Genomic DNA, 14726 nt, shown 5'->3' with positions numbered 1-14726 from the left:
CTTTCCATCTCTTAGCCAGTAGTTAAATGAAGCTGATACAGCTAAGAGCAGCTCCATGATGCATTTTATCTGAAAATTATACAATCTGTGGAGCCCTCTTTAAGAAAAATAATACACAATTACAAATGGAAAAGTGGTATAAAAATGAATACCTATAAGAAAAGAAATAAAAACAAATCACTAAATTTTAAAAGTAGACACCACATTGAAGATTCACTAATAATCATAACATTTTAATTAATAAAGTTGCGAATCTATAGTTCTTTTTTTCACACCTGTAGGCTGCATATGTTTGGCTGCTTTCATGAATATGCAACTGACCTACTACTACTTATTGATAAGTGCATCATTTCCCATTGCAAAATAGCATCAACTTTGCAAAAACCAAACTTAGGAGTCTTCCTGCATGTTCCATTCACTTTCATTGGTGTATTTATCTGCCTCTGCATAAATTAACACTATTTTGTAGCTTTAAAAAAAATGTTTAAATTCAGCCTTCCAGTTTTGTTTTTCTTTTTTAAGGTTTTCTTTGGCTGTTTTTGGTTCCTTTCATTTCCATATACATTTTGAATTGGCTTATTAAATTCTGAGAGAGCTACTTCTGGGATGTTTATTGAGATAGCATTGATCTATGCATAAATTTGAGGGTCATCTTATTCACATTGATCATCTTAACTATATTAAGTCTTCCAATCTATGAATGTAGTTTTACTTCCAATTTCTTAAACAGTCTTTAATTTTTCTCATTATCACAATGTCCTGTTTGTTGTAGAAGTCTTAGACACCTTTGTAATTTTATTCCTAGATATTTAATAATTTTGTTGCTGTAATAAGTGGCATATTTTTCATTTCATGTTTCTAATTATTGATTTCTGATCATATAGAAAGAAAATTGAGTTTTGTATGGCTAAACTGCAAAAACTCAGTACAAATAGTTAATCTGTAGATTCATTTGTATTTTTTTAAAAATAAATTTATTTTTTATTGGTGTTCAATTTGCCAACATACAGAATAACACCCAGTGCTCATCCCGTCAAGTATCCCCCTCAGTGCCCGTTACCCATTCACCCCCACCCTCTGCCCTCCTCCCCTTCCACCACCCCAGTTCGTTTCCCAGAGTTAGGAGTCTTCATGTTCTGTCTCCCTTTCTGATATTTCCTACCCATTTCTTCTCCCTTCCCTTCTATTCCTTTTCACTATTATTTATATTCCCCAAATGAATGAGACCATATAATGTTTTTCCTTCTCCGATTGACTCATTTCACTCAGCATAATACCCTCCAGTTCCATCCACGTTGAAGCAAATGGTGGGTATTTGTCATTTCTAATGGCTGAGGAATATTCCATTGTATACATAGACCACAGCTTCTTTATCCATTCATCTTTTGATGGACACCGAGGCTCCTTCCACAGTTTGGCTATTGTGGACATTGCTGCTAGAAACATCGGGGTGCAGGTGTCCCAGCATTTCATTGCATCTGTATCTTTGGGGTAAATCCCCAACAGTGCAATTGCTGGGTCGTAGGGCAGGTCTATTTTTAACTCTTTGAGGAACCTCCACACAGTTTTCCAGAGTGGCTGCACCAGTTCACATTCCCACCAACAGTGTAAGAGGGTTCCCTTTTCTCCTCATCCTCTCCAACATTTGTGGTTTCCTGCCTTGTTAATTTTCCCCATTCTCACTGGTGTGAGGTGGTATCTCATTGTGGTTTTGATTTGTATTTCCCTGATGGCAAGTGATGCAGAGCATTTTCTCATGTGCGTGTTGGCCATGTCTATGTCTTCCTCTGTGAGATTTCTCTTCATGTCTTTTGCCCATTTCATGATTGGATTGTTTGTTTCTTTGGTGTTGAGTTTAAGAAGTTCTTTATAGATCTTGGAAACTAGCCCTTTATCTGATATGTCATTTGCAAATATCTTCTCCCATTCTGTAGGTTGTCTTTGAGTTTTGTTGACTGTATCCTTTGCTGTGCAAAAGCTTCTTATCTTGATGAAGTCCCAATAGTTCATTTTTGCTTTTGTTTCTTTTGCCTTCGTGGATCTATCTTGCAAGAAGTTACTGTGGCCGAGTTCAAAAAGGGTGTTGCCTGTGTTCTTCTCTAGGATTTTGATGGAATCTTGTCTCACATTTAGATCTTTCATCCATTTTGAGTTTATCTTTGTGTATGGTGAAAGGGAGTGGTCTAGTTTCATTCTTCTGCATGTGGATGTCCAATTTTCCCAGCACCATTTATTGAAGAGACTGTCTTTCTTCCAGTGGATAGTCTTTCCTCCTTTATCGAATATTAGTTGACCATAAAGTTGAGGGTCCACTTCTGGATTCTCTATTCTGTTCCACTGATCTATGTGTCTGTTTTTGTGCCAGTACCACACTGTCTTGATGACCACAGCTTTGTAGTACAACCTGAAATCTGGCATTGTGATGCCCCCAGCTATGGTTTTCTTTTTTAAAATTCCCCTGGCTATTCGGGGTCTTTTCTGATTCCACACAAATCTTAAAATAATTTGTTCTAGCTCTCTGAAGAAAGTCCATGGTATTTTGATAGGGATTGCATTAAACGTGTAAATTGCCCTGGGTAACATTGATTGCTTGTATTTTTTGGATATGCAATCACATCATCTGCAAATAATGACACTTTCATTTCTTTGTTTCCAATTATTGTGATTCTTATCTCTTGTTCTCACCATTTTTCTCTAGCTAGGACCTCTGCTATGATGTTGCTTAGAACTGGGGATGAGGGCTGTGGCTCATCTCGTTTCCAATCTCAGGAGAGAAGTGTTCAAGATTCCCTTATTGAGTATGATTTTTAATAGGTTTCTCTTCCTGGTGTTGATATTACCTTTCAAATTAAATGTTACCCTCTAATTCAAATATATTTTGAAACACGGATGGGTGTATGTTTAATAAATATTTTTCAGAATTTCTGGAGTTCTAAATGAAAAAGTTTATTTTTGAAGTGAAAAAGAGTGACATTTTCCTGGGCCACTCTCTTTTGGTAGGCCTTGAATGCCAGTTCAGTTTGAGCAACTTTGTGCATGAGCTTCTCAGTCTTCTAGTGCTGCCTTGCTTATGAATTGGTGAATGATTTGAAAGGAAAAATAGTACAGAATGCACAGCCACCTTAGTGTGTTTCTCTTCTCCTCCAGATTAGGCCCCTAAAGTCCTATTCAGTTTGGTAGCTCTCCCACACATTCAAATTTATATTTGTTTTTTTGTTTTGTTTGTTTTGACTCAGGTGGTCATTCTTAACAGATGGATTAATGCAAGTGAATTTCTCATAGCTTATAGCAGAAATCTGAATTTTGTTTTATTATTAATAGTAAAATTAAGAAATTTCTTTACCTTTGCCACTTATGATTGATGATTTATGTAAATTAAAAATATTGTCAAATTTGAGGATACCTCTCTAAAATCCTTTTCATATATGAGCTGTTGGGTTTGAAAACATTTTCCAAAGCCCAGCCCTGGCCCTGTACATTTCAAACGTTGTTTCTTTCCACAACTCACACATTCCTTGTTCTAGATGTGCCAAGACACATTCATATGATGATCCAATCTCTACTCCTGCACTTTTTCACCATGACTTGGGAGAGATCTGCACTGTAAGTGGTAGGAATATTCTTGGAAGCTATTCCTAGATTGAAAATATTAGCTATAACTGTATGTGGAAATAACTGCAGACTATGTAAGCATATCCCATAAAGTCTAAACTATATGTTTCTCTCACTCAAACTCTTCTTGGTGAGCTCCCAAAATACTTGTGTCCACTCCCTTGATCAGCTGATACAAAGAAAAATGTAATGGAGGGAAGCTGAAGCAGGATACAGTGATGCATTCTCAATGAGGATCACCTGCTAAATGATCAGTTCTAGAGGGGTGAAAAATCTTACTATGTTTTTACATAAAGCAAAAATATACACACAATACATAACAGATACATAGTCCAAGGGCAGTATTAAAATTTCATTTGGGAGGGCAATTAGAAAAAAATGTCTAACAAACTGGTTGGTTTGGGGGGCAATATGTCTAAAAAGGCTGGTTAAGCAAAAAAACAAAAAACAAAAAAAAGGCTGGTTAAGTAGGAAATAGTTGTGCTTTTTTAAATGTTAAGAGACATTCTTTTAACCAGCTGAGGATAAAATGCCTTACTTTACAAACTTTACTAAGATATATGGCCATGTGCACCCATTGATAAGACTCTTCTCAGGGACTTAGGAAGGAATCTAAAAAGTGTGGGGCTCTGAAGCAAAGTTTCATTAGTTTAATGGTAAAACCACCCAAAATACATACTACAGAAAGAATCATAATCGATGAGGAGTCCTTCTAGCTTGTTCCAGCTATGAGAATTTCAATCACAGGTGAACATACACTATAAGCCACTGAATCAAAAATAAGCGTAGCGATTTCTTTTCAGTGGCACTACACTCTGTCCCTGCTCTCAAATGCAGGCTGAAGGAAAATTCTCAAAGGAATGAGTTGGAAAAGGACAGGGAGAGAGGAGGTACCAAGCTATAGGACAAGAGGAGTGGGGCCACAGTCTCAGCTTCCAATACATTTATCAGCCTGCCCAAGAACATACCGCAGGTGCCTAAGAGGTACATGATTGGTTATGCAGCTGCTCAGGCACATATGGAAGGAAGGCTGCCGGATATGCATCAAAGCTGCAGAATTCTGTTACCTGTGGCATTGAGTTTCCCCAGATCTGTACCTTTGCACAAGTATCTCTTGCCTCCCACCTCAAATGCCTTTCCCTGTATTTCCATAAACATGTCACTGTTTTTCAAGACCTAGGTCAAGTCTTTATATCAATCTGGCCTTAGTCTCCCACATGGTTCCTATAGTAGTCATTTAGTTATTTAGTATTATAATTCTTTCTGAGAAAGTCCTATGTCCTATTCCCTAAATAGTCTATGAGCTCTTTACAATAAAATTGTTAATCTCATTCGCCTTTGTATCTTCAAACCAAGTAGAACAATCTCAGTATGAACTGCTGGCCAGCAGAAGCTATTGGAACCTGCTATCATTCAATGAGAAGACAATACGGAGGAGTGTTTAGATAATAAAGAGGAGGCCACCCCTGTATTATAATAGGAAAGTAGTAATTTTGTGCAGGATTGGGACAAGACGAAAGGGTATGAATATATACACTTAAAGTTTCTAATCTGTTAATAAATCCCAGATGCAGAATCATTATTATTTCACTCAGTTTAAGGAAAAAAAATATACTGGGGGACCTAAGTGGCTCAGTCAGTTGGGTGTCTAGCTCTTGCTTTCAGCTCAGGTCATAGTCTCAGGGTCATGAGATCCAGCCCCACATTGATCTCTGCACTCAGCAGGAAGTCTTCTTGAAATTCTCTCTCTCCCTCTCTCTCTGTCCCCTCTTCCTCCTCTCTCTCTCTCTCTCTCTCAGATAAATAAGTAAAATCTTAATGAAAGAAAGAAAGAAGAAAAGAAAGAAAGGAGAAAGAAAGAAAATTCTTCTGCTGTGTGCTGCCTTGAGTCTTACGAATAATTGCTTTCTACTACTGAACATGCTTTATGGTCACGATACCCATTTTAATTGTATCAAGTATTATAATCAGCAGATTCTAGGAGATACTTCAATACAGAAACTACCAGAACTTTATGTTTGATTCTGTCTCTGAATTTCAGTTTAACCTTGCTCAAGGCCTTTATTTATTTTTTTAGACACATTGTTTATGTATGAAAGGCACAGCTAAGATATGAAGAAAAACTCATGTTTTAAAACAAAGAAAAGAGATCATTTTCATGATACAGAGTCCTTCAGAATATATCAAGGGTGTGATTGATTTGCTTCAAACTGCCACTGGAGGAAAGGAAAATATAGCTTACCCTTATTGCCAATGGGCCCAGTCTTGCCAATGTTGCCCTGGTCTCCTGCATCACCCAGCTCCCCCTTAATTCCTGAAAAGCAAAGCAAGTCATCTTTATATGCTAAGGTCTTATACTCCCTTTGAAGATGTGGCTAACACATGATATGCACTTGAAGGAAATACCAAAAGTGCACTCTTCTATCTGTGGTATGCGACACATATCCTGTGCTTTTTTTATCTACCTTAATAGCATTATAGTGTTTGTATTAAAACTAAATGTGGTTAAGTATGAAAATCCTGGACCCAATAATATTAAAATGCTTACCAACACAATACTTCTAAAAGGTCTATAGTAGAGGATGTTTAATCTAAAGGTCAAATAAAGGGCTGAGCGGAAGAATTCTTATATTTCATTCTAATTCTATTCCTCTGCAGCCCCTTTTTGGCTTCACTTTGAGAGCCTATTGATTCCCTATTTTAAGATTTGACTATCTTAGGGCAGCCCAGGTGGCTCAGCGGTTTAGCGCTGCCTTGGGCCCAGGGCGACATCCTGGAGACCCAGGATCGAGTCCCACATCAGGCTCCCTGCATGGAGCCTGCTTCTCCCTCTGCCGGTGTCTCTGCCTCTCCCTCTCTCTCTCACTGTCTCTCATGAATAAATAAAATATTAAAAAAATTTAAAAAAATAGAACAACCTCTGATCTTAAAAAAAAAAAGATTTGACTACCTTAGCCATTTTTTAGAACAGGAAGAAATGTATAATCATAAAATCTAGTGATCAAAGGGACATCAGTGATTGTCCCACCAATTTTTCCTATATATATATAGGAAATATAAATATAATATAAATATATAAATATATATTTATATATAAATATATCATATTTATATATAATAAAATATATTATATTATAAATATGATATATTTATATTATATAAATATATAAACATAAATATATATAGTTATCAATTTTGTTTCTTTCTATGATGACTTAAAAAATACCTAACAGCTATTAAACTGTATCTGTGATAATTTTGCAACTATTTGTATATAATTATAAAATATTGTACATATTTATAGAATAAGAAGAGTTTAAATCAGTATTTCTCAATTTGAGATCTCAAAGGCCTGAGTTCTTTTTTTTTTTCTCTTTAACTTTCTGAAGATTTTTGAAATCAGTGGTCTATGACCACTGCCTTGTAGCAGTTGGCAGGAAATATGTCCGATGCTTGGAAGACACACACTTACACATCACGTCTAAAGCTATATTTTGGTGAGATTGCTCTTGCTTTGTGAGTAAAAACACTCCTTAATAGCCTTTGTGTCATTCTCATTTTCTTTGCTCTGCTCTTCCCATACCCCACCATTTGCTGACAGCTCTTGAAAATAGGTGAGTCAATGGATCAGACAACTCTTTCTGAAGTTCCTTATCTTCCTCCTTATGCTCTAGGCCATCCAAAAAGAGTTGCTTAGCAGTGGCTTCTGAGAAGAGACATAGCTATCAACCCAGCTATATTTCTAAAACTCAGGGTTTCTTAGATGTTTCTGGAGACTGCTATTCCCTAGAGCTCCTGGAGTGTCCACTCCTGTCCACCCCAAGAAGGCAGCTTGAGAAATGCATTGAGTCCTATCGACAGTGTCATAGGAGCTCCCTGGCGGTGAGTAAATTCCCATCCGAAATACATTTCATTTTTCTTCAGAGCAGAGAGTGTTACAAAAGCTGCCAATTTCCAGGGCAACACCAGTAGAGAGAGAAAGCAATTCTAATATTAGAATGTCAAATTCATGTCATTGCACTTACCTTTCGGCCCCATGCGTCCCACTTTTCCATGTTTCCCCTCCTCTCCTGGATCTCCTTTTTCACCATCATCTCCTTTTGAAATGGAAAATGAATGAGTAGAGCAGCTCAAATAATAACATAGCACATCCTTTCCAGGTTATGGTGGTGAAGATGGTTGGAATCCATTCCTCAGCTCAGTGCTTGCCTTATAACTCTGATGTGACTATGTGTATTGGCCCACATGGACTGGACACTCAGGGGAAGGGAGGACACCTCTGGTATATTTTGTCTTTTATTTTTTCCACATTGTTGGGGGAGGTCATTAGGGGATGTGATCACCCACTGGCCTATACCTAGAATTGACCTGGGAAGTCAATCAAAAGCTTCTCCTCTTCCTCTGTCTTGAAATGTATGAGCCACCCACTGTTCCCACAGTGGGAGCCATTTCAAGGAGGCAGCCTTGAGAGAGTGAGTTGTTGAGACCATCTGGCTGGTATATGTGACTCAACCCTGATAAGGCTTCTGTATAAACGTTTGAGACTGGCAGACGTGTGGAGACCTTTTCGTACCACCACTGAAGATAAGCCTCATATGTAACTTCCCTTGCTTATTAACACAACCACCTACCAATCCGGATTGATCTGCTTTGTTTCTTGGTTCTCCCTTGCTCTCGGTGTATGTTGAGGGAGGGGTCAGAGAACAGTTTCAAATTTTCTGCAAGAAATTCTCATTTTTGCAAACCTACTAATTTTATGCTCAAAGAAATATCTTTAGTGGTGATTTCCTGAGAACTTTGTTTGGTTTGACAAATCTTTTTTTTTTTTTAATTGAAATGTAGTTGACAATATTACATTAGTTTCAGGTGTACAACATACTGATCTGACAAGTCTATAGATTTTGCTATGCTCTCCACAAGTGTAACTGCCATCTGTCCTCATGCAATGTTATTACAATACCATTGACTATATTCCCTATGCTGTGCCTTTCATCTCTGTGATTTATTCATTTCATAACTAGAAGCTTGTACTTCCTACTCCCCTTCACCCATTTTGTTCATCTTCCCACCTCCTTCCCCTCTGACAACCACCAGCTAGTTCTCTGTGTTTATGGGTCTGTTTCTGCTCTTTGTTTATTTGTTCACTTACTTTGTTTTTTAGATTCTACATATAAGTAAAATCATATGGTATATGTCTTTGTCTGACTGACTTATTTTACTTAACATAATACACTCTCGGGGATCCCTGGGTGGCTCAGCGGTTTGGCACCTGCCTTTGGCCCAAGGCGTGATCCTGGAGTCCCGGGATCGAGTCCCATGTTGGGCTCCCAGCATGGAGCCTGCTTCTCCCTCCTCCTGTGTCTCTCTCTTTCTCTCTCTCTCTGTCTATCATAAATAAATAAATAAATAAATCTTAAAAAAAAAAGACTCTCACGGAGTCTTTTAAAAAAAAAACCATAATACACTCTAGGTCCATCCATGTTGTTGCAAATGGTGAGATCTCATTCTTTTTATGGCTAAATAATATTGCATTATGTGTATACATATACATACACATATACATTATATGTGTATGTATATGTATACACATATATGTATATAAATATGTGCATGTATACATATTGCACATATTTATATGTGTGAAAAATCTTTATTTTTGCTGGAGAATTTGGCCAGTTCTGGAAACATGTACATGTACAAACATGCATGCTGATGTGTGATATATACATATACTACATATATTTATATATAATTATCTAAATATACAAAAATTATAAAAATATATAAATTATAATTTATATCTGTAAATTATTACTCTGTGACTGCATGCTTGAGAGCCTCAAAATTATAGGCATAGACCAGGAAGCTAAGAATAGAAGACAGCTAGGAATGGGGATACACAGCGGTTCTGTGTGAGCAGCACCTACCTTAGTCATAGATGGGTCTAGCTTTAGTACCTTGCCCAGTCAAGGACTGAATGAGTGCTTTAATGAAAAGTGTCTGGGGAGCACTTGGGGGCCACAGTCAATTAAGCCTCTGACTCTTGATTTTGGCTGAGGTCATGACCTGAATTGTGAGATCAAGTCCCACTTTGGGCTCCGTGCTCAGTGGGGAGTCTGTTGGAGATTCTCCCTCTGCCCCTCCTCCTGCCCATGCTCTCTCTCTAAAATAAATAAATCTAAAAAAAAAAAAAAATAGATATGTCCTGGACAGTAAATCAAAAGCCCTGGATTTTCACATCATGTTAGTCACTGATGAGTTGAGCAGACCTTCAAAATCAGTAATAGAGCTTATTGGCTTTGTAGTAAAACAGATCTGGCCCTTCTCAGCTTGACCACTCATTATCTGGAGAAATTTGGTTATGTGATATCCCTTTCTGAGTCTAATTTCCCCCTCCTGCAAATTGAACTAATAACATCTACCAAATGAGGATCCTTGTAAGAAGTTTAATAAGATAAAATGCATAAGAGACATGGAACATAATCCATGCAACAGTAGCTATTGTTATGTTTTACTTCATATTTGAGTTTCCTTATCCTCAATATGAACTTCATACCTGCACTCCCTATGTCTCTCAGTTGTTTTTTGACCAAGAAGGTAAGTAGGTGAATATGCTTTGAAAATAAAGAGCACCATACACACAATATTATGACCTGCATTATCACCACACCAATCTCAAGATAGGAAGGAGTCCTGTCCAGGCCTAGCAAAAAAGAAGTAGAAAGAAGTAAATAAAAGACTTCTAATGACAAAAGTGAAGCTTCTTGGATTAGACAGTTTGGGAGGGAGAAAGTTGAGATGTTACTTATTTATCCAGAAAAAGCATGATCAACCTCTCTTTTTCTCACAGAAGAATATTAATATATTAAGTGAAAGCATAAGTCAAGTATGGAATAGTTGGATTTCCAGGTCATGAGATTGGTTAAACATTAAGACACTTCACACGTGAAGCTCTAAAATCTCCTTTCAGGGAAGGCTTTCAAAAAAGAACACACAGATGATTTGTGTGATCAGAACAGAGAGGTGAAGTGGATGAACTAAGCAGCATTTCTTTAGATAAACTTAATAGCAAATGTTTATTGAGTAATTATAATGTATGCCAACACTGTTAATCATCATACCAATTCTAGGAGGTGGAAACTATTATGGTGCCATTTTATGAATGGAAAAACAGATTCAAAGAGGTTAATAATTTCTTGCACTTTGTCATAGAGCTTGTAGGTGGTGCAACGAAATGTGTGTCTCTGTGCCTGGAGATCCCTACCAATAAACAACTGTCCCTTCCAATTTAGGATACTGTGACCCTTAGCAGATTTGGGAGTTTAGATAATTTGACATTGTGCCAAATTTTTTGAGGATAGAAAAGGGAGATGCAGAAAGAATGACTGCTTTTATTCCTTTTTAAAAATGGAAAACAGTGGGGAAGAAAAAAAATAGCCTAGTATCTCAATGACTTAATTCACAGGGAATGTATCCTTGAGGTAGTTCAGTATCACTGAGACTTGGCTTTGCCACTCACCATCTGAGGGAGCTTGGGAAGTCCTTGACCTTTTCTAAGCCTTGATTCATTCACTCATTTGTAGAATGGACAAAATACAAGTTTCTTGAGAGAGTTTTAGGAAAGATAAAATTGCAGAAGTATTTTCCTGTAGGAAGCCCCCTCCAACACTTTCAGGCTGGGCTAAATTCTCCCTTTAATTACCTTCATGGTTGAAAATAATGAACTTTGTACTGAGTGAGCCTATTTTTCTGTGCTGTTCCTTATAGTCATCTGGACCTGTGGGATGGCTGGGGTCATGGTTGATTTATTCTAGCATCCCCATCATTTGACACAGTGTTTGACTTTTGGTGCTTAATGAATATAGTTGAACTGGATATATTTTGTTAGTCATAAAACATTTTACAAGTGTAATGGTAGTGTTTGCTGAATACTATGGGTCAAAGGGGTTCCTAGTCCTTGATACACATCCTATCACTTGATCTCTATAACAACCTTTGAGATGGATACTATTTTAAGCTCCATTTTTCAGATGAGGAAATGGGTCAAGAAAGGTTAATAACTTCCCAGGGCCACATAGCTTGCAAATGATAAAGCCAGGATTCAAACCAGGGCATCTGCCTTCAAAGCCCATGTTCTAATCAAGCTGAATGATTGGGGACAAATTCTTGTTAACATTTCTGGGGTTGGAATTGTTCTTCTGTGCAATGGGACCAAAGACTGCAAGTCCTGTTCACCAAAAGGCAAGATCAAACGCAGGCATGTATGTGAAGCACTTTGTGAATCATGAAACCACACAAATGTGAACTATTGGTGCTATTACTATTCTTCTTCCCTTCCCCATTCTTATGAGCTTTCCCTTTGATTTTCAAGTAAATATCTAACTGAAGGCAGCCAAACGAGTGACTTAGTCATCTACTGCTCCCTGGTGGCTCCTGATGGAGACCTGGGAGGGTGAAAATAGGATTATTATTCTTCTGACCTGTGTGCCTGTATTCCAGCCTGGTGGCGAGCAGGCTGCTGGCAGAGATGAAGTAAACAACTTGTGCCCTTGCCTTCAGCTTGTATCCTGAGTTCATTTGATCTTTGGGACTTGCTTTAATGAGAACAGAAGAGAGGTATAAAAGCAAGCTTTGGAAAGGATCCCCCACATGGCTCACAGTTGTCTGCTTTCATCCTCTTGGCAATATTTCATTGGATTAGTAGTGCAATTTAGACTTTCTTTTTTCTTTTAAAAATAGCTACTTAAATTTTAAAATTAAATGAAAAGCTATCAATTGAAATGAACCAATTTCAATTTTACAAAAATGATTTGTTTTGGCCACCCTAGGCCACCAGCTTGCTGTGATAATCTCTCCAGCAGAATTCCAGCAGAGCACACAGTTGACCAATTTTTCTTAGGTAAAGTTTTTTTCCCCAACAAGCAAAAAAGTCTTTTAAAATTAAATTCTAGTTTGAAATGAAATAGCTGAACTTAGGTCAGTACCCCCTGCTCAAAGGAAGCAATTATTAAAAATTAGTGAATTGGTTTTGAAAAGGCTAAAGAAAATTCACTAGAAGCTGTACTTTTCCCACAGCCAAAATAATCTTATGGGCTAGAGGAAAGTTGTTGGCAATCCTTCTCCTGATCAGCCTTAGAATTGAGTAGAATAGATGGTATGGTGTGCTTTATTAATTGAGCCAGGACTTTTCTCTAGAATATATCCTCCCCATCTCTACCTACACCTTTTTGCTGATTGCATTCTCATTCATGGAAAGCTCTGTGGTCATATCAATTATTCCCTGGACCTCTCATATGCACCAGGTGTATCAGTATGGTCATACAATGGACTATCTCCCAGTACTTTGATGTCCTCGATCACAACCTTACCCTTTCACTGAAATATTCAGCCATTCTTGGGACCTACTATGTTTGCTTTTTCCCCGTTCACTTAGTTCATCAGTCTCTCTGTGCCTTTACTTATCTCCCCATGTGTCCTGAATTCTTTCAACTCACTCATTCCTACATCACTCTCCCTAAGGCAAAAGGAGTGCCTTTCTTCGGTGAAGAGGGCTCTGGAGCAAGTTATCATTTTTCTGACGCTCAGTTTCATCCATTAAATGGAGAAAGCAATCATTACTTCATAGGATTGTTGTGTCCCTAACGGGGACAATGCATGAGAAGTGTTTAGCCCAGTGCCTGGTGCTTGGTAAAATCATCTGTTCTTCTTTTAATAAGTCAGAAGGTAGGTATAAGAATGATTATCATCCTCATCACCAGAAATGACATCTCTTTTAAATCTTCCTTGAGGTATCTTGAGGTATTCACCACCTCAATCCTTATTTTTAATCATCACTTACTTTTTTACTTGATTATGTATACTAAGTAAATTTTCACATAAAGATAAATAAATATAAATATATACCCGTTACTGAGATTTAACAATTAACATATTGCCATTGCTCCATCTATGTATTTTTATTGATTTTTTTTTTAAAAGTAAATTTCAGACATGACATATCTTCCTTAAATACTTCAGCAAATCTCTAAAAGATAAGAACATTCTCCTATGTCAATCTTAAGTTTTAATTGGCTACAGGGATTTACTAAAGTCATCTTTATGGAGTTCTGTGACCTTGTTTATCTTGGATCCATACTACTGTGCTGTATATAAACTAATAAAAAAGATAGAGGAGCAGACATTCAGAGGAGTAAACCTAGGTTTGGTGAAAACAAATCATGACAAAAATTCCATTTTTCTTCTGAAAGGACTACTAATAAATTGAGAAACGACCATGACCAGAGTGGCTGGAAGAAGGCACATTTCCACTGGTTATTCACAGAAGACTACAGTTCCTGTGAAGCTGGAATGATGTTTTGGTGAAATCTGTGGGCTTCGCTCTTACAGATCCTGAATTCAATTTCTAATTATATGCCTGTCCAGCTTTGTGAACTTAGGTATGGTATTTAACCTTTCAAAGTTTCTGTTTTATCTGTAAATAGAAATAAATAGAGTGCCTACCTGTTTAGTCTCCCAAACTGAGGGCTGTTTGCTTACTCTGAGACACATGGTACTTTGATTCATTTTGATAGCTTTATGATGGAAATTGCTGGTAGAGGAAGAAATCAATAAAAAGATTTCTTATTTCCTTTTTTCCCTGTCAAATATATTGCAGATAATGTGTAGTATTACCTGTACTGCTCCTGCCCATTCCTTGAAGGTGGGTTTTTTCAGCTCTCCAAAGGTCTTATACTCTAGAACTGGTGCCAAGCACTTGGTTAACAGGAGCCAACAGGAGAAGGTGACCTGTAATTTAAAACCAAGCATCTGCAAGCATGGCTCACTGACCCTCAAAGATAGCAGTGGTCATAAACTGTGGAGAGATTACAGACCCATGGTGACATTTCATCGCAGTTCTCTTTCCTCATTTGAGACACTGAGGGGTTTTTCTTCATATTTCTTTTAATGAAATCATAAAAAATGAGCAAGCGTGATTTCTAAAAGAAAAATGGTTTGTAGACATTACTTTGTATCCTCATTACCATGAGGCAACTTATCTGAGACCTGACCTTGGCCAACCTGGCTTAAGAGCAACAACAAAATAATAATAATAATAATAATAATAATAATAATAA

The 14726-nt window shown here is 37.4% G+C and overlaps 1 protein-coding gene across 2 annotated transcripts in view; it reads right to left on the bottom strand.

Moving 5' to 3' along the window:
* The window catches only part of COLEC10 (collectin subfamily member 10), a 40900-nt gene that overhangs the window by 10685 nt on the left and 15489 nt on the right, over positions 1-14726 (bottom strand). For both annotated transcript variants that reach the window (XM_035714227.2, XM_025450963.3), the window contains exons 2-3: positions 7638-7709; positions 5855-5926 (exon numbers count right to left, since the gene is read on the bottom strand). In XM_035714227.2, the coding sequence (XP_035570120.1) occupies positions 5855-5926; positions 7638-7709 (144 nt within the window). The remainder of the gene's footprint in view (positions 1-5854; positions 5927-7637; positions 7710-14726) is intronic.

The sequence above is a fragment of the Canis lupus genome, chromosome 13, assembly GCF_003254725.2.
Source record: "Canis lupus dingo isolate Sandy chromosome 13, ASM325472v2, whole genome shotgun sequence".
In the NCBI taxonomy this organism is placed as follows: Eukaryota; Metazoa; Chordata; class Mammalia; order Carnivora; family Canidae; genus Canis; species Canis lupus.
The sequence above is the reverse complement of the archived record's forward strand: the minus strand, read 5'-3'. Positions and strand labels throughout refer to the sequence as shown.